Here is a 20,265-nt window from a genome sequence, read left to right on the forward strand (position 1 = left end):
GTGGTTTAATATCACTTGCGTTGAATTATGTCCGCGCTTTGTAGCAGCAATGGCCCGTGCCAACGGTAATTTCAAATTTTGTACCGAGCTGTTTGACAGCTGAATCTCGCGCTCTTTTGCATTATTTCCGACAGGGCAGTGCCGAGCAATTTCCCGCAGGCCTCACTAACCGTCGCAAAACGTCAAAAACAACCGTCGCCACAGCGTCGAAAACGATGCGAGTTTCGCTCGCTGGCGACGCCGTTTTTCAGTACTTGCGGACGTCGGTTTTGACGTTTTGTGACGGTTTTGCGACGGTTTTTTTGAGCTTGGGTTTCTGAGGGAGGGTGCGGGGTACTGTCGAATTGTTTACATTCTGCTCGCCGAAAACAAACCGCATAGCCACCAGACGCACTGAGCACAATGGATGTAGGAGAGCTGCTTTCTTTCAAGGTAAGTGATATTCAATATGGATTTTACTGCATTCACAGCTTTCTCACCGCATTTTACCACTTCATCGCAGCCCGAGCAAACCCCAAAGCGCCCGTCCGATTTTGAAAGGGATCAGCAAAACGACGAGGACGATGAACACTCGCCGGAACCGGCAGCCCGCAGCCAGCCACCGAAAAAGGTCAACCGAACGGAACAAAGCGTAAGCGCACGAGGAATTCCCGCACTGCCCACCAAGGAGCCACAAATCACCGAGGAGGAACGGCTGAACATTCTGAAATTTGTCGAAACCGAGGAGCCCGACGGAGAGGTGCTGGATGAGGGTGGCCTCAAACGGATGCTCCTGCTGTTCGAAAAGCGCGTGCTGAAGAACCAGGAGATGCGCATCAAGTTCCCGGACAGTGCGGAAAAGTTCATGGAAAGCGAGATTGAGCTGAACGACGCCATTCAGGAGCTGCACGCGGTCGCCACCGTGCCGGATCTGTACCCGCTGCTGGTCGAGCTGAATGGTGTGGCCAGTTTGCTGGATCTGCTGTCGCACCAAAACTCAGACATCAGCGTGGCGGTGGTCAATCTGCTCCAGGAGCTTACCGATGTGGACATCCTGCACGAAAGCCTAGACGGTACGGAGACGCTGATCGAGGCGCTCCGCAACCAGCAGGCTGCCGGGCTGCTTGTGCAGAACCTGGAGCGCCTAGATGAGTCTGTGAAGGAGGAAGCGGACGGTGTGCACAACACGCTCGCCATCTTCGAGAATCTGATCGAGGTGAAGGCCGACATTGCGAAGGAAGTGGCCGAACAGGGTTTGCTGCAGTGGATCCTGAAGCGGCTGCGCGCCAAGATGCCGTTCGACGCGAACAAGCTGTACTGCAGCGAAATGCTGTCGATACTGGTGCAGGACACGAACGCGAACCGCATCACGCTGGGCAACATAGACGGCATCGACGTGCTGCTGCAGCAGCTGGCCGCCTACAAGCGGCACGATCCGAGCTCGGCGGAGGAACAAGAGTTCATGGAGAACCTGTTCAACAGCCTCTGCTCCGCGCTGATGGCGAAGGAAAATCGGGAAAAGTTCCTCAAAGGCGAGGGCCTGCAGCTGATGAACCTGATGCTGCGCGAGAAGAAGCTCTCGCGCAACGGGTCGCTGAAGGTGCTGGATCACGCGATGGCCGGACCGGACGGGCGCGACAACTGCAACAAGTTCGTCGACATTCTCGGCCTGCGCACGATCTTTCCGCTGTTCATGAAGACGCCGAAACGGAGCAAGAAGCGCCTGCTCAGCACGGACGAGCACGAGGAGCACATCGTCTCCATCATTGCCAGCATGCTGCGCAACTGCAAAGGTTCGCAGCGGCAGCGCCTGCTGTCGAAGTTTACCGAGAACGATTTCGAGAAGGTGGAACGACTGATGGAACTGCACCGCAAGTATTTGGACAAGGTGGAAGCGATGGACCGTGAGATCGATCAGGAGCTGGTAAGTGGCTTGCCAATAGTCTATTGCAACGGTTTAACGGTGTTCTCTTTCCCCCCTCCCAGCGCAACAATGAGGACGAGGAGCAGGACGACGACATGGTGTACGTGAAGCGGCTCTCCGGCGGTCTCTTCACACTGCAGCTGGTCGATTACGTGATCCTCGAGATCAGCTGCACGGATGTGGTGAAGCAGCGCGTCCTAAAGATTCTGAACCTTCACAACGGGTCGATGAAAATGATACGCAACGTGATGCGCGAGTATGCGGGCAATTTGGGCGACGCTAACGATAGCGATTGGCGCGAACAGGAGCAGTCCCACATACTGCAGCTGATTGATCGGTTCTAGAGAGAGGTCGGTTAGCTCTCGATTATAAAACCCTTACAACGTTCAATAAACCGGAAATGACTCGAAAATGGAAAACCATTTCCATGGAAATGAATTGAAATAATGTTGTTAAAATCGGGCCGTTATTTTTTGCGCTCTACTTACCCCAGGACAGTTCTGTGAAAGAATTTCAAGCTTCAGTTCACTACAGGAAGTATAATATTTAACTATTCTTTAAATTTCACAAACTAATAAGAACACATCACTAGATTCAACCACTCACTGCCAACAGAGCACGATGCGCACACTGATCACCACAGCCCAATGTTCCAGTGTGAACTGCGATGGTGTAAAACATACCCAGCAATCGCGTTCACGATATTTAGCCAAACCTTTTAAGTATTTTCACTTACTCAATACTTGGCTAAATGGCGGAACGTACAACGGTGGCGGAAGAAGTGACTTACTCGCAAAACCAATACCAATCGACAATTATATACGCATCTTTATTGGATTTCATTTTCGGTAAGTGTTGCAGGAAGTGAATGATGTTATTTTGTTTCGTTTGCTCTTGGCTTGGCTAAAGGGGCCCAAATAAGTGTGTGTGTGTTTTTTTTTACATTATCGTCAAATTTGCTTCATTGTAGTCCCCGGTGCTCCTCTTCCTAGTTCTGTCTTGAATTGGAATTTCTATTTTCACTTCACATCTACCTGTTCTGTTCTGATTTGACTACATTTTGGAACGTGTGGCTGCGCTTTTTCTTGTTTGATACTGTAATAGACATCGTTTTTTCTTCTTTCTAGTTCCATATGTTCCTATTTACTGTGATAATTATATTATTGCATCAATTGTACCTGACCCGCCAAATGTATCGCACAGTATCGGCCAAAAATGCGGTCTCGGCTATGGAACTGTGCATTTGGTTCACCTCCCAAATGTGGCCCCTTGGCTGATCTGCAAACAACGGGCACATATTGCGGCATAACTACTGTCGCCCATTGATAAGCTTCCTTTTCCGGATATTTTACACTGCTTGGCTACATGGTACGTACAATTTTAAAACAATCCTTCAATCATACGCAGTTTGATGTGCTATCGTTTGCTTGTGGCCGTCTTGATGCGTTCCAATCCACCCAAAGCGCCTCGCGCCGTCTAATGTCTGCGTGGTGGTGCACAGTGCACTAATAGTATTGGTGGATGTTTTTTTTTCTTCTCCAAAAGATTAAACCTTTAACGCATGTTTAGTACAAGCATATAGCAAATAGGAGTAGTAGGGAAACGGAACTAGGATATCCGAAGCGCACACACACACGCCCGTGCTCGTCGGCGATGGGTCAAACAAGTGATAAATGGAGGATCAGCAGAGCAGCAGTCCCAAATGATGATATACTTGCACAAACAACATGATCTACACGAACAGATACAGCTAGATATTTATAGAAATTGTATAAAAAAGACAAATAGAATGCACCTCCCAAACACCCGTTGGTTAGTTGTACAAGAAGTGTAGCAATTTGGTAGTAACAACAACAGTACATTGCATACAGAGATGGATGATGAACAGTTGGAAAAAGAGACATTCGTTTTTTATGCTTTTTTTGTTTTTGCTACGTACTAAAGCCAGCGATAATACGCCTTCGACTATATATATAATAACGCAGGACAACGTACAGCGTGTGAAAAGAAGGTAAAACGAGTGGAGAAACTTCCTAACAAACTATTGTATGCTCTCGTAAGACAGAACCATTCAAAGAACCAACTAGGAAGAGGCTAGGAAAGATTACATTCTCTGCTGCGCTTGCAGAGAGTGAAAGCAGTGAACCCGTTGTTTTTTTTACACGATTCCAAGCAAGCAAACGAATATACTTCCGTCTCGTAACGGTTCGCAATTAGATAACTCTCACACAACACACTTATCATTCTCAAATATATGGATAAACATAGTAATGGGTGTAATCGAAACCGGGAACAAAAGACAGAAAACCCTCGGAATGTGAGGGCAAATGGGAATTAAAGCTAGTATAAGAGAGGAAAAAATGTGGGTAAGAATAAAAAGCGCTTCTTAATAGATGCATAACACGCTTTACACATCAATAGTTTACTAGTTGGCAAATATGTTGTTTAAAAGCAAGAGCGTAAATAATGTAAAAAGATTTCAAACAGACAGTACAAATCACCATGTGAATGCGAAAGATGGCTATAAGTGTGTAGTAAAATATTAAAGTAAACGTATTTTGCTGGCAGATTCAACTACAGCTATGATGCAATCCGCCAACGTATTCGTAAATAATAAAACAACACAAAAAAAACACATTGTTTACACTACACGAACTTAAAACCGTTTTAAGAATATAAAAGTGTAGACACATTCAGCGAATATACTATTATAAAGGTGGGAGACAAATAAACGCAAATATATATATATATATATATATATATATATATATATATATATATATATATATATATATATATATATATATATATATATATATATATATATATATATATATATATATATATATATATATATATATATATATATATATATATATATATATATATATATATATATATATATATAGAGAGAGAGAAAACAATAGCAAGCCCAACACAAATCAAACAACACGTTCCAACGGAAGAATAAAACATTACCAAAACAAGTATCTAGTTTGCAATATACTTTCGATATTAATTATTTTTTTATGTTTTTTTCTTCTTCTTTTTGTTGCTTTCCTTTTGTTTTTCATTGGTTTAATTTTTTGAAATACATTTACATCATTACGTGGCCACATTCAAAATTGTACAATGTATAAAAAGGCACACCCAAAATATAGATATTTATACATGCTACAACAGCGCACTTGTCTCTAAAGGGGCTGAATTTTTTTGTTGCAAATTTGTGAGTGTGTGTGTGTATCGAGTGAGTTTTCGGTTTTTGTTGTTGTAGTGGTTTTGTTAAATAATGTTTTCGTTAATAGTCTTTTTGCTTTTGCTGTGCCATAACGCCACTACTATCAATACACCATATTAAACTAGCGCACATCGTACAGGCTGGATTGGCATTGGATGTTTTTGTTTTCCCCGCCAGTGAGGTTTTACTCGTAATAAGTAAGCTACATCAAAGGAAAAGTACACTGTTTCCGTTTATTGCCATTGTGAAATGTTGCAGTTTTGTTTGTTTGTTCCCTACTTCCCCCTACGATCTCTGCTATTGCATTCCGTACTCGTACTACAGGATGCACGTGCACTGTAAGATTATGGACTTATCGATTGCTGACACTATTTGTATTGGACGAACGAAGCTATGTACAGGTCGAATGCGCCAAAATTCACACAGTAATGGATACCACGAATTGATTAGAAGCTCGTAGTGCGTGTACGCGACACCACATCATGCAACTCTAGACAGTTGACGACAGGTGGGAAAGAACCATCGTGAAGCAGCAGCAATGATCAATCATTTCTATGTTTTGCCATCACTTATTTCTTATGTTTTGCTTTGGGTAGTTGTGTTATATCCACCCGACATACGTTTTTCCGATAGATTTTCTCACTCTTTCTACAAAGAATCGCTTTGTAGATACACTATCAATGCATGCGTTACTATGAACATGAGGAAAAAAACACACACATACACATCCACAAACACAATCAGGAGATAACGAATAAAACATTGGATGGAAATATGGCAATTGTAAGAAAAATTGGACGCAAACAGAAACATAGTGCATGCGCTAGTGCACGCATAGTAGGCGTACCCTTGGGGGCTGTCGCCAAGCGATTACACCACCATAAACTGTGTTGGCTGTGTATGCATGTACGTGCGCTGAGCAGGATTAGTATAACTTAAGTATACTCCGTGTAGAAGGATGTTAAGGGACGTGTCTAAGGAACGTGTGTCGAGCGAATATTGTCATTGTTTGTGCTCTTATAAAATGGCAAACAGACGCATGTTTAAACGCATTTAGGCATAACTAAATAATAGCATTGGCATGCATGGAGCAGGGCAGAGGGGGGTGTAGCGATAGTAATATGGCAGAGCAGAGGGTAGTGGGATGGTTAGCCAGAAAGAGAAATTTGCATTGGTGGTTTATTTAGTTTTATTGTTTTGTTAGCAACACTCTTTCTCCTGTTATCTCTCTCTCTCTCTCTCTCTCTTGGACATCACCTTGGTACGGTACTAAACTATATGTTAATGGTTTTTGTTTTTATTTGTGTTTTTTTTTTCTTTTCTTTCTTGTCATATATACTTGTTTGTTTTACCTCATTAAAGTTTATCACATCTAGCAGCAGCGGAAATGCATTTTAATTTTGTTTTGTCTCTCTCTATGTGTTACGTTGAAATTCTGGCCTTGTTTTAACCCTTTACGTCCCCGGGTGCACTTTTGTTAGTGGTTTGCGTATGGTTGGGATTTTGTATGTTTGTTTTTAATGCATTGTTTAAAATTTCCTGTTTTTTTGTTTGTTGTTCTATACTTTCATGCACATCTGTCCCTGCCCTGTCTATTATTTAGCAGTGATTGATTTCGGTCACCCATTTACTAATGAATATTGAACATTGTTAAAATATAAGGAAGATACAAGGTAATGTGTGAGTGTACGGGTGTATTTAGAACGCAGCCGATGGTTTATATGTTTCTTTTGGTTGTGACTTTTGTATGCAGGAAATTCTATTTTGTTTCTGTTGCATTTTTTGTTTGTTTTCACACGCTTATGCCTTTTGTTGCAACAACCAAGGCTAGTGGCATTTTAAAGACTACTAAACAGGGCGGATGTATTTTCTTATGTTTTTGTTTGTTACTATTTTTCCCTTCCTTCCTATCTCTCTCTCTCTCTTTTCTTCGCTTTTTCTCTTATTATTCAACATGGAAACCACTAAAAGTCACGTCACTCTACACACACGCTACAGCAAAATTGCGCACATTTAGTTTTGCTATAGTTTAGTTTATTTTTTTGTTATTTTGTTTGATTTTTTTTCCATTTCAGAATGTACACCACCTGAATGGCGATGGCATTCACACTGCTCTCTCTCTCTCCCTCTCTCTGTGGTGTGCTGCACTCTCATTTGTTTCTGTATTATTTGGTGTAATTTAAGTTTACATGCATTTTTCGCTATTTGGCTTCAAAGGGGTTAGTGACAATACTGTGGAATGTTGTTGTTCTTTTCTTTTTTTTTTAGCGCTGGGGGTGGAAAATGGTTCGATATATGGTAATACGCATACTCTTTTCGAGCGTTCCCTTTTCTTTTTATTCGTTCGTTTTGTTTGTTTGTTTTTCATTGCATTGTACACGTCTGCTTTACCGTAATGTATATATATATATATTTATATGTACTTTTGTTTTTTTGTTTTTATCATATGTATATATATAAAGATCAGTCCAGAATGTAGGAGGGGCACACAATAATGCTTTGCTGTTACTTTGTTTACTTAAACACTTTTCTTCTTTGTTAATAATTACCCCATTCATTCGGCATATCCTTGCACACACACACAAACGATTGTCGGCGTCGCCTGATAATGCGGCCTGATAATCGTACGCATTCACACACGCGGTCTCATTCACACGGTCACGGATTTTACACATTCACGGCAGTTCTGTTACAGGCGATATTACAACATAGCGTGCATAGTGTGGTGTGGTGTGGTTTCGATAGGTGAGATGAGATTTTACAACAACAGTGGGTGCTACTATAGCAGTAGAATTTGTGCCGTGTCGTACGAAAGTTACAGTTAGTTTTACATATTGTCCAAAAACATTCTGCGCGGCTTATAATAAAAGCCCGTGTATGTGAGAGAGTTTTTTTTGCTCCTATCCCGAAAAGATAGCACTTTTCCGGGTTTTGGTTTTTTTTTTTGTAATTAGAGGCTAGTGTTACAAACTACAGGGAGCGGTAGAAAGTTTGCAAAGTGAAACAAGAAAGAAAGAAAGGAGAGAAAAAACACTACAAAAAGAGACTGAAATACGAAAACCATCACAAGCGCGCATCATAAGCGTGATTCTCTCTTTAAACCTATCCATTGATCCCATTTTAAAATGTACTTGTCTTCTTATTGATAATCATTTAAGATATAATTAGCTTCCTGCAATCGTCACTTCCATCCGCGACACGTGCTGGGGTCTGTTCTGCTGTGTCGATTATGGAAAGTGCTCGTATTTGTATTATTCCCTGCGCATTAATGCATACGCCACCGCAACTACTTTTCTACCGACGCGCCAGGATGACGGATTTTGTTTTACGATTTTTTTAGAAACATATTTTTTATCCTTTTTACCACACATGCACACACACACACACATACTACATACAAAACGTTTCAATTTATCGATTTCCTCTAAGCTAATATTGTACCAAAATCACATTCAATAGGTTTAGCGTTTTTTTTTTCTTCTTTATGTTTGTTTTGTTTGTTACGCATTCGTTGCATTCGGCAACGCAACATTGAACACAACTAAAATCTACCGGGAGCGAATGAGCAATTGGAGGGAGAGGAAGAGAGTGTAAATTGGTTTCAATTTACGTTTTGCTGTAACATCTCTCGGATACAACAAAGGTTGGTTTTATTGCTGTTGGCTGTTCAATGTCAAACAACAAACATCGGATTATGATTTTAAAAACACGCAGAAACATGTACGATATGCAATTGCTAGCCATACCACTGGACATTTGTAGAAACATAAACATTAAAACCCCGAAACAAACCATTGAAAAAAGAGCAGGATATGACTTAATGAAACAAGTAATTAATCACTAAACGCGTAACAACTATAACATTGCTATATTAATAAAGCTGAATGGCATTTATGGATTAATGGAAAAGGCAATAAAAGGGATGATTGCTTAACCGACCACAGCCCTCGTCGGGATGGGCCACGGTTTGTCTGCGTGTGCGTGCATGTTTATTAAAATTAAAATAACCTACGTGATAGATAGTATAGGTTTGCTTGCGAACGGTTTAATAACACACAAACACGCACGCGCGCGCATGCAATTCATTCGAGATCATAAAGCGCTCCAGTGAAACATAAATCGAAGCTCCCAGGAACTGAACGGAAGATTCAAAGCTTTTTCTGTTTTGTTGATTGCTGATTGTTGCATCCGTTATTCGAATCAAATCTGTGCACACGATCATACCAACTAAAACTGTACTTGCAAATCTAGCATTGGTGCTTTTGTAAAATAAAAATAAAAAACGATACTTGTCCTGAGATAAAAATGGGCTAATGGTGTGCTTATAGAATAGATTGAAACAAAAAAATAAGATAGGAATTTCCACAGCAACTTTAAAATGCATTATCAGTAAAAAAAAGGTATGAAGAGAAACAACACAAAACACCACTTTTAAAATATACTCCTCTGATGAGAAGTTTGTCGCAAATCCGCGTGACTTACAAGCCTTAATGGTTTGCCTAATGGAATGATTTTGAATATCCAGTTCTCTGCCTAGTCTCGACCGTACACGTGCAACGATTGTTAAACAAGCATTATAAGCAGCAGAGCAGAACAGCGCTGATGAAAAGTGCATGAAAATCTGACCTTACAAATTACAAAAGTATGACAAAACTATAGGTTCGTGGGTTGGTCCTTCACAAAAGATAACGTTGGTGGCGATAGTAGAAGAAAGAGCTTAAGCGATTGCTATAATGTAAAATGCTATCGAGGCAAAACCAATATGTGTAAGGTAACTCTGGTTGAAATTGATCATTACGAGATTTGTTAGTGATAAAACAAACAAAAACAAGATAAAAGATTCTAACTTGCTCTTGTGGTCATACTATTTGCTTATATCGTATCGTGACTATTATGGCATTGGTCCTACGTATGTTTTAACAATCATTACTGTTCATTGCTATTTCACCGACTTGAGGGGTGTGTACACACAGGTTATTCGTTGATCAAGCATTTCGATAAGTATAAAATTATTTTGATTCTATAAAAACCACAACCATGCAAACAGCTACACGAACCGACTGCTGAACGTTTGCTTACATGGGTTACACACTAAATATAGACATAAACCTATGAGGCCACCCGTGATGGCACACAATCATCTTCTACCGTGGTGCGTGTAATCCGGTCGATTAAACGAACAACAAATCGTGTTTAAAAAATGCAACTTAACTAGGCTAGTTGTTTGTTGTTTGTTTGTTAAGCAAGAAAACAGACGTAAGAATGTTACGATACGCGATCTACTACTCAAAAAACCGTTAAAGTATGATGAAGAAAAAACAACCGCATTGAAACAGAACAATACCGATAAAAAGCAATAGTCAGGTGCTGTAATAGACTTTTTGTTAAAAGTGTTAAAACTTTGTAGCAAATCTTGCCGTACTGTTGACGTAGTGCCATTGTCAAACGCGCCATTGGACATTGGAATAAAAATGTTCCTTTTTGAGTTTTTTTTCCCTTTTTTTTTGGTTGTTGCATAATAATATTGTTGCATGTTTGTAATGCTATACATAGTTAGCAGTATTATATCGTTCCCCATTCGCTACTTATATTATGGCATATGAAAACAATTGTGTGTTGTATACGTTGACTGAGCTTGGTTGCTTTGTTTGTTGTTTTCGAATTATTGCTCTTGGGTGGTTGCGAAATGGCGTTTGCATTGTCATTCCGGGTTCTATCGTGGTTTCACTGATTATTCGCTTGGATAACCATTGTTTTGTTTTGTTTGCAGTTTAATATTATGCTTGTGGTTGCTGCTCGCAATTAGCGCACTTTTGTTTTTTGCTGAATCGTCGCAGTTTGAATTTACTCCCTCTCTCCTGCTGGCAAAACAGGTGCAAAACATAGGAATAACATTGAATTCATAACGCTGCCATTGTTGCCGTTGTATTATTGCCATTCCATTTGTAACCTAATTGCAGGACACGCTTATCCATATCGTTTGCAAACTCTTCTAAAGCATCTACAAACAATAACCTAATTTGGAAAGGAAACATCCACATATGTAGCTCATAGATTTATTCCTGTTACCACATGCAACAGACTCTTGTTTTCACTCGCAAAACTCTTCTATAAAGTGTTCTCGTTAGTAACTTTGAGGTGGCAGCAATTCAAATGATGTTAGTAAAGCAAAAACTTACACAAAACCACTTAACAAGCTTTCGTAAGATATTTTTATGTGTGTTTGTGAGCTTACTGCTGCTTGAGATTCGCATATCTGTATCGAGGAAAGGAAAACTTTAGCGATTTTGCGCTCAAGAAGAGGCCAGATAAAAAGCAACAGCCTGTTGGTGGGTGGCAAACACTACAGTGGATTTCACTAGCGCGATTTAAATGTGAAAGACGTAAAGCATACTCTGCCAGGGACTGTTCCTGATGAGGCAGTTTTTGTTTACTGAGACGCTGATTGGTAGAATATTGCAAAAGGTGACAAACACGACAACGTAGATTTGTTTAAACTCGTCAACACCGTCCTCCGCGCGGCAGTAGACACCAACTTGCCACAGGCCACGAAAGCTAGCACACATACACACCTACCGAATGGCTTTCGATTGCGTCGGTTTGTGCCGGTGTTCATGATTACTGTTCCTCGCTGCTTTCGAAGTACTCCGACGCGTTGCCGCGGCATATTGGACACGTGCGATTGGACTGTAAAACGGAGGGGAGGGAAACATAGTTATTATGAGACGATGTCGCTAAGGTTAAAGCAATTTTGGGAGCTATTGCAAATACAATTAATACTTTGAGGTCCTGATGCCATCTGTAGAACAGAAACGGGAATTTATCCCATTCTTACCACCTACAGTATATACTTACCCGCAACCACTTATCAACGCATTTAGCATGGAACTCGTGCGAACAGGGCAACACCCGCAGGATTTGACGCGCCTCGAAATCACACATGCAAACCACGCACGATGTTTGATCACCTAAAACGGAACGGATCCATGTTAGAGAAGCACGTGAGCAACGTCATCCACCTGATCACCGGTGTGCCCTTCTTACCGGTGTGAGTTTCTGCGTTGAACTTGTAGCTCGGCAGTTGGTCGATTTCGGGCCGTGCCAGACCGCGCGGTTTCGCCTCGCCCAGACGCTCGGCTAGGCTGAGCAGCGCTTCGTAATTTTCCGTCTCGTTCGAGTCCGGCGAGTTCAGGTCCGGCGGACCGTACGAGGACAGCGGGAACATCGCTCTGAAAGGGCATCGGACGGGTCTGGGTTAGTGTTAGCGGTCCGGCGAATACTTCCGGGGCGGAAGGGAGGGCGGTCGGGAAAGGATCGCCGGCCTAGCCGGCATGGCCAGCTGCCTATCGCACACTTACAGGAAGTTCAGCAGTATGCCCGAGTAGGCGGACGTGGTGGCCGACAGCGTGACGTGGGCCGGCTGCGGATGGCCGAGCGGCTGCGGATGGGCCTGCAGGGCGGCCGGCGGTGGTGGCGCGTGGGGCCGATGGTGATGCGTCGGGTGGTGGCCCGGATGGTGGTGCTGATGGTGCGCCGGTGGCGGCGGTGGCGGCGGCGGCGGGGGTGGGCCGGGCCAGTGGAAGCGGGCAAAGTTGCGCCGCGGTGCCGTGATCGCCCGGCGAACCGTCCGGTGCAGTATCTCATAGTTGCGACCCTGCGGGACGTTCGCGATCAGTGGGATCAGTGTTCCGGCGGGTGTGACGCCCGTTCGGGGCACCTCACTGCCCACGGCACTTACCTCGGTGGAAATGTAGATCGGTTGGGCCGCCGCGGTCAGCTGCGTCATCTGCGGCGAGGCACCGTGCAGATGGTGCGCGTGGGTGGCGAGCGGCGACAGGTGCAACGGTGACCCGCCGGCATGCTCCAACCCGTCCAGCGTCAAGCCGTCGGTGCGCTACGGAAGCGGGAAAATGAGAGGTGAGGTAAATACATGAGGAAATCTAATCTGACACCCGCCCATTCACTTACCTGCTGTGCCAGATGGGGATGCTGGTAGTGCGCTTGGTGCGGTGGTGGATGCGGAACGGCCAGTGCCGGCCCAGCGGACGAGGCAAAGCCCCCGAAATGCCCGCCAATACCGCAGGTCTGTGCAAACGGTTGCGAGTACACGCCATGGACCTGCAAAACGTGCGGACAGTGGTGTTAGTCAAGGTGTTAAAGAGCTCCAGAGCAGAGAGCGCTGCCGTCCCCTCACCTGACACGGTGGCAAGTGCGGTGCGGCCGGGTGCCCGGAGCAGATTGAAATGTGCGGCCCGGCCGAATACGTCCACAGCTGCTCGTGGTGATGGCCGAGCGGCAGACTGACCGGCACCTGGTTAATGTCGACCATCAGCGAGGAGGCCGGATGTTGATGTTGGGCCTGCGCGGCCGGAGCCTGCTGGAACACCTGCGTCAGCGACTCCCAGGGACGTTGCTGCTGCTGCGGCTGCTGCTGTTGCTGCTGCTGAGGCTGCTGCTGCTGCTGCGATTGCTGATCACGGTGGAAGCGGGGCCGCCGGATCGGCGGACTGCCCTGCGGATGGTGTGCGTGCGACTGAAGCTGCGATATGACGGCTGCCGCCATACCACCGCCCGAGCTCGGGTGCAGATGCGATCCTCCCCCGTTCGTGTGATGATGAGACTGCTGCTGCTGTTGCTGTTGTTGCTGCTGCTGCTGCGAGTGATGGTGATGATGGTGCATCGGGTGATGATGATGCGGCTGCGGATGATCACGGTGGTGCAGTTGCGGCGGTACCAGCTGCTGCTGCTGACCGCTTTGCGATGATTGCGGCTGCTGCTGCTGCTGCTGGGACATGCTGTGGTGCCCGTTCATGCCATGGTTCCCCAAGCCACCGTTGCTGCCCTGCCCATTCCCACCGCCATTAGCGCCGCTCGTGCCCATCAGCGACATCATGCCGCCACCGTTGCGGGGCGAACGGCGCTGCTCCCAGATGGCGGCCGGCGGCGATTGGCTCGGCAGCCGGGACGAAACACGCCGCCGCTTGCGCGACGGGCTGTCCGATTTGATGCCACCGTTGCCCCCGATCCCATCGACCGGGCAGTACGGGGGCGACGAGCCCTGATTGCTTCCACCGGCTGGTCCGGAACCATTGCCGCCGCCGCTCCCACCCCCACCACCACTACCACCACCGGGGTGATAGTGCGGGCTGAAGCGCTCGCGGGCGCCACCGTTGTTGTCGCGGCTGTTGCGCATCGAGTCCATCGACAGGACCGAGCGTGCGTCGCCACCGTGCAGATCCGCGCCGCGCGTCGAGTTGGATGGCCCCTCGAAGTGATTCTGTAAACGCACAAAACACGAGCAGCAATTAAAAACACTTGCCGGCAGTGGCCAAACCACCGTTGCATAGAGGAACTCACCAGATGGCGATCGATCGAGGACGCACTCATCGTGTGCCGGTTGCGCTCCTGCATACTATTACCGCCCATATTGATCCGGTGTCGGTCAATGTGGCTCGGGCCGGCTCTAAGAATTTGTTGAGATCTATTATTAATACTACCATCGTCAGCAGCACCGTAAGGCATTAGTATGGTGGCCGCCGTCGGGCGGCCCGCTATGGGAGGGGAATGCAACTGCACCGGCGGGGACTTGGAGGTGTAGGTGAAGGATGACTCTTTCGGACTACTGCCGCTGTCACTGCGCGGTGGGCGGGTTTTTTTTTTGGTAGCCATGGAGGCATGGAGGAGGGGAATGATTGTGGTTGTTCGGAAATTCGGGATTCGGAGGGACCAGAGGGATGTGTTTGTGTGTTTAACATAGTTGGTAGTAGTAGTAGTAGTAGTAGTAGCAGTACACCACCGATACAATGAAGATAACCAACATTTAAGGTAAAACAAGGTCAACAGGTGCATTGAGGGTTAATGAAGCACAACAATGTAACGATTACAAAACCAAGGTCGTAATATTTTTACAAGAGTAAAGAAGTTACAAAATTAAAGCGAGTTTTGCAACCAGTTTCAAGAAACGTAACCAGGCAGTAAGTAATAATAGTTGTTGTTGTTGTTGTTCGCATTAGCACGAGCAGCAATGTTGATAACGGTGATACAGAGAAGACAAAACACGCATTTTCCACGGTCATAAGGTAAGGTGTGTGTGTGTATAGTAGCGATTCGGGGGTTGCCAGGACCAGGAGTGGGATGATCGGGTTCACACATTCGGTAGCAGTATATTGGATGGGTTGCATCATTTCGGTGGGGTTGAAGATGAGGGTAGCAATAGGTAGTATTAGTAGTAGAGAGGTAGTACACGCAGGTAGGGTTATTATTATATTTTTTTAAATATTTGGTGGTAAGGTTGTAGTGGTGATGGTTGGTGGTGGTGGCAGGTTGTACATATCAGTTTGGTTTTTTTAATATATTTGTTTGGATTTTGAAGATCAGTTCAGTTTGATATTTGCAATAAATTTACCACAAAGGACAAAAAGCATGCGGAAGAAAAAATCAAAAACAATTATGTATTAATTAAAATGATATAATTTACAATTACAATTACGGTAAGCTTATGTAGTACGTGTACGCGTGTACGACTGTGTGTGCGCGTGTGTGTGTGTATGTGTGAGAGTGTCTTGCACTTTTACAAATGATAACACAATACACAATGCACTGCACTTGCTGTCTACGTATATATAGAAGAGATTTGTTATACGCGGGTATGAGGAGAGAAAAACGAAAACCACAACGGAAACTCTCGGGCAAAACCATGGGCGGTTGCGGTAAATTATTAATCAAAAAAAGCTATTTGTGATATAAAGTACATGAACACGGGGGTTTTGTCTGCACAATCAACGCGCGGGTAAATTAAAAAGTAAGAGCAGTAGATAGGAGAAGGGAACGAGGAAAAAAACGAAGAAAGTAAACAAAACTGTGGTCTGGAACTGGAGTGTAATTGACATTGTTTTGGTTTAACGTTTCATTGCTCCATTGATTTTATCCAAGGTGCGTTTGTTGTAATACATTTCTTTCAATTTCTGTATTCTTCTTCTATTTGGCGTAACGTCCTACGCGGGCATGCCAGCCTATACAGGCTTTCGAGACTTAATTCATTACCACATAGCCGGATAGTCAATCCTTGCTACAGGGGGACGGTCCCCATTCTGGGCTCGAACCCATGACGGGACCGCCCCTGTATTCGAATTTCTGTATTACAATCCCCAATAACACATGCTAAGCAAAACACGTAAATTTAGGAACTCAAAAGACTAATTGGAAGGAGTCGAACATTGAATGGGAGCATGAAACAGTAAACCAAAACCCGAAAAAACGGTCTACTAAATGAAACAAACGAGCACAACAAATACCGACCATTAGCAGTATAATCCAGTAAAGTAAAACAAACAAACAAAACAAGTAAACACAGTACTTTGTATGTCATGTCATAACTAGGCTGGCTCTAGGAAATTTGTGCAACAGATAAAGGTTTTATATCACAAATGGCACACGCTCTTCAACCACAACAGCTATCCAATCCAATCCGATCCCTCTTTAGTATTTTTAACTCTCAAACCAATACAAATAGCATCGTACGCACTCTTACGCATTGTTATCGTCGTGTGGACAGGCAACAATGCAACACATTAACGTAAAGATCGCAAATGAAAAACACGAAACACAACTAGCGTAATTTGTTCTCTTCTACCCTCTTCCCCCCCACCTGCAGTTTGAAGGTGTTAGTGCGCTGCAGCTTGATAAGAACAAACGGGGTGGGAAAGTGTTGGATGCATCCGGACATAATCATAGTTACAAAATGTATAACAAAAGAAAGGTTAATCATAATCTCTATGCAACTGAAGCGGCGTGTCTCCCCGATATCGCAACAAACCACCAACATATTACAAGAGGCTCGCCCCAGGCACATGTACAAAAACACATCACATTGTCTAGATGGGTAAATTAGGGAGGGGGATCGTGTTTCAGAATGCATAGCATGATACAAAACATCAGTGCAAACAGTATTATCTCGACTGCTGTCAATGGAAGGAATTAGCTCATTCTCTAACGAACAGTAAACGAACGGAAACGAGGCGGTGGAGATGGCACGTGCTGCAATTTGGGATGCTCTTATGCAGTACATTTGGTAGCATTAGATTTTTAAAACTCTAAACTTGAACTTCAACAGTTTTCTGGGAAAAGTATTCCGAAATTTGTGAAAGAAAGAATTAAAAATTTGGACAAAAATAAAGCACGGTGCCAAAACATTACACCAAAATTGCATCGAGAAATAGGGAAAAAAATCTACACAAAATGGAGAAAAAATAAATCTTTGTTTTAAATTTAGTAACTATCACATCGAATAATACGGCCAACTGATAGAATTTACAGAATATTTTTATTGTTCTGAGAATCGAAAAAAGGTTGAAAGTATTTCTCCGTTCAACGAAACATAAACACTTTTCACAAACGAAACCTAACAGCCAACACTTGTATAACTAGCAGCGTTTACAATATTTAATTGTTACAGAAATATGCAATTAAGTTGATCAAAGATTAAAAAAAAACAGAAGTATAGTAGTACTAGTGGTAGCAGTAATGATAAATGCTATTGAATAATGCTAATAGTGGTACCAACACTGATCGTTATTTAAAACGTGTTTTTTTTTTAATTGTATTTGCAAAAGTAGAGTAAGGAACGAGAGAGAGAGAGAGCGAGAGAGAGAACTTGCAGGTGGGTTTTTTTCGAAATTTCATATGAGGACAGGACAGTTGCAGGTATGAAGAGTTGGTATTTTGATTAAACACATTTACCCCACCCAGGGAGTCGATTTGTGAGTTCTTGTTGCGCTGTTCTAGATGTTTTCCGTGCAGCGGTATGTGCAATAGAGTCAAATGTATGCACAATGCAGCTTCGAATCGATTGCAAATGCCACTCGGGCCACCGATATGTGAGGAATGGTATCAACGTCGTCAAGGTGTGGGTAAGTTAACGGACAACAGGGGTAATGGCGCAGTGTGGAGAGGTCAATTTGCTCAGACATCAGTACGATTTCATGCAATTTTTAAAGCCTTCATGTTCAAGAGGTGGCATGAAACAACGAAAATATTAGTTTATTTAATTCGTAGTTTCAATAAAGCAATATTTTACTTTGAATATGTTAGTAACAATAAAATGACTACAGCTACAAACACTCTTTTTTAACCCTCAAATAGCCCGTGAAGAACATGAAGTAGATATAAAATATTTCAAAAACATTAAAGAGGTAAATTGTTTGTGAAAGCTTTTAAGCATACTACAACGCAATTAGAATTGAGACTGATTTAAAAATTAGACATTTTCTTGTATGAAATGTAGCCTTATTTGTACAACTATCATTAGATTGACAGGACGACACAGATTCTATTGAAATAATGAACCAAATACATGATGCTGCATGCTGCGTTTCCATGCATAATGTGCCGGTCTGAGATGGTTTGCCATACACCGTTTACTTCACATGGTGCCCGCCGCCCTTTAACAGTTGATACCATTGCTCCGGTTTGGGTGCGGAAATGTTATTATTACCCTCTACCGAGTAGCCTTAACCTTAACTGTAAAGTAAGTGTGGAAATGGTTGTCTTTTCCTAGCATTTCTTTTTTTTAACTACACATTTGCTGATGCAAACATGCACTCACGCACACCCTGCGGCCACAATACAACCGAGGGAAGGATTTTCCAGCTGATCCCTTCGGTGTGTGGTGTGAAGCGGGGAGCGTTTGGTGAGCGCAGAACGCAGATCGCAAACGGGCGTAAATGAACTACTACAACTTGTGCGGAGCAAAGAGCAAAGAGCAATCCCCCTCTTCCCCGACAAGTATTCTCTAACCAAGCGGGATATATATATATATATATATATATATATATATATATATATGAACGAAGCGGTTAACCTGGACGAACGAATCAACTTACCCGTAGTTAAAGCTATTCTCCATGTCCTTGTTGTACCAGGACTGGTTGTGCCCGCCATGGTTCCGGTTCGCGTGGTGCGAATGGTGCGGCGAGAACGGCATCCGGGAGCGGTTGCGCGGTACGGCACCGCGCGAGTACGGCCGCCGTGACGCACCGGAATGGTTCGGATTCATCATCGTTGCTGCGCGTCCGGTGGTGGGGCGCGATCTGTTCCACGAGCAAGGGGTTTTTATTTTTTTATTTGTTGGAAAATTCTCTCTCACTGCACCCTCCTATTTTTGTGTAGCACGCTAATTATTGCACAGGGTTTCTTGCTTCACTTTCTACCTTCATGCACTGGAGAGACGACAGTGTGGGGGAACCAAACACACTTCCCTTCCCGTATCGTTTTTGCTTTTCTATTCCGTTGTATGGGTGGGGAATTGCTCGCAAAACCGAAAGAACGTCTCGTGGAATGTACGTATCACACCACCGGAAGCTTTACTTATGCGCCCTCTGCGCCTTCTACACCATTTTCGATGGCGTTGCCGATTGCTGCCGATTTGTTTACAGTAGTAGCGCCAGCGGCGCTACTCACCGACGTTTCCTTAGTGTTTATTTACTATCGATCTGTCACTTGCGATCACTACACCTTGGCCAAACAGAAAAAAGGACTGTACCGCAACGCGTACAAAATCACACACAAAGTATTATTTCTCTCTTTTTTATAACTTCACCTACAGAAACACACACACACACACATGGGGGTAGTATTGTTTTCCCTTTTTCCGTACCACACTTTACACACTGCTGATTGCTGCTGAAAAAGAGCTGCTGTTGATAGAACGAACAAAATGGTTAGACGATGGAGGAAGCAAACGGAGCAATCCCAGATGGGACGACTTCCATTCACGAAACGCGAACAGACGCGTACACACGAACACTGCTGCTGTGTAAACAATAATCACTCGCACTACTACTACCACCACTACTACACTACTACACTACTGCCTCGCAAAGGATGTGTCCCTGTGGCAAGGGGTTTCTTCGCATACAGACGCACGCATTGGTCTGTGGATTGGCCCTCGGTCTACTAACTACCACAGCCACACACACGACGCTACGCTTTGCAATGTCGCACACTGAACGGTGAATGTGTATCGAGCTTTGCGACGGCCACTATTTTCCTGGTTTTCGCGCACAGCTAGCGAGAGTCTTCAGATCACGAGGTGTGTGGTGCTGTTTCTTGTACCGGAACTGTTGAA

The 20,265-nt window shown here is 44.0% G+C and overlaps 3 protein-coding genes and 1 long non-coding RNA gene across 17 annotated transcripts in view; 2 read left to right on the plus strand and 2 right to left on the minus strand.

Annotated features, from left to right (window-relative positions):
* Positions 1-2,623, minus strand: part of LOC3290462 (uncharacterized) — a 70,123-nt gene extending 67,500 nt beyond the window's left edge. The window contains exon 1 of the mRNA XM_061649323.1: positions 2,392-2,623. The gene's annotated coding sequence lies outside the window, so the exon portion shown is untranslated. The remainder of the gene's footprint in view (positions 1-2,391) is intronic.
* On the plus strand, positions 175-2,346 carry LOC1281825 (beta-catenin-like protein 1). The gene is made up of 3 exons (XM_321789.3): positions 175-432; positions 503-1,903; positions 1,966-2,346. Exons 1-3 carry the CDS (start codon positions 403-405, stop codon positions 2,245-2,247), a joined length of 1,713 nt encoding a protein of 570 aa, XP_321789.2. The 5' UTR covers positions 175-402; the 3' UTR covers positions 2,248-2,346.
* Positions 2,605-4,419, plus strand: LOC133391968 (uncharacterized). The gene is made up of 2 exons (XR_009765393.1): positions 2,605-3,271; positions 3,449-4,419. It is a non-coding gene; the product is annotated as an uncharacterized LOC133391968 (long non-coding RNA).
* Positions 4,420-7,392: 2,973 nt separating this feature from the next.
* The window catches only part of LOC1281824 (ataxin-2 homolog), a 56,414-nt gene continuing 43,541 nt past the window's right edge, over positions 7,393-20,265 (minus strand). For 2 of the 14 annotated variants that reach the window (XM_061649273.1, XM_061649274.1), the window contains 8 exons: positions 19,022-19,834; positions 14,499-14,775; positions 13,336-14,418; positions 13,110-13,259; positions 12,500-13,035; positions 12,186-12,391; positions 11,997-12,109; positions 7,393-11,828 (listed from right to left, as the gene is read on the minus strand). In XM_061649273.1, coding sequence (XP_061505257.1) covers positions 11,760-11,828; positions 11,997-12,109; positions 12,186-12,391; positions 12,500-13,035; positions 13,110-13,259; positions 13,336-14,418; positions 14,499-14,775; positions 19,022-19,197 — 2,610 coding nt within the window. In that variant the 5' untranslated portion in view covers positions 19,198-19,834 and the 3' untranslated portion in view covers positions 7,393-11,759. Of the gene's footprint in view, positions 11,829-11,996; positions 12,110-12,185; positions 12,392-12,499; positions 13,036-13,109; positions 13,260-13,335; positions 14,419-14,498; positions 14,776-19,021; positions 20,258-20,265 lie in introns of all 14 variants that reach the window. The other 12 variants (XM_061649272.1, XM_061649275.1, XM_061649286.1 and 9 more) reach the window with 11 other exon arrangements.

The sequence above is a fragment of the Anopheles gambiae genome, chromosome 2 (genome assembly GCF_943734735.2).
Source record: "Anopheles gambiae chromosome 2, idAnoGambNW_F1_1, whole genome shotgun sequence".
NCBI lineage: Eukaryota > Metazoa > Arthropoda > Insecta > Diptera > Culicidae > Anopheles > Anopheles gambiae.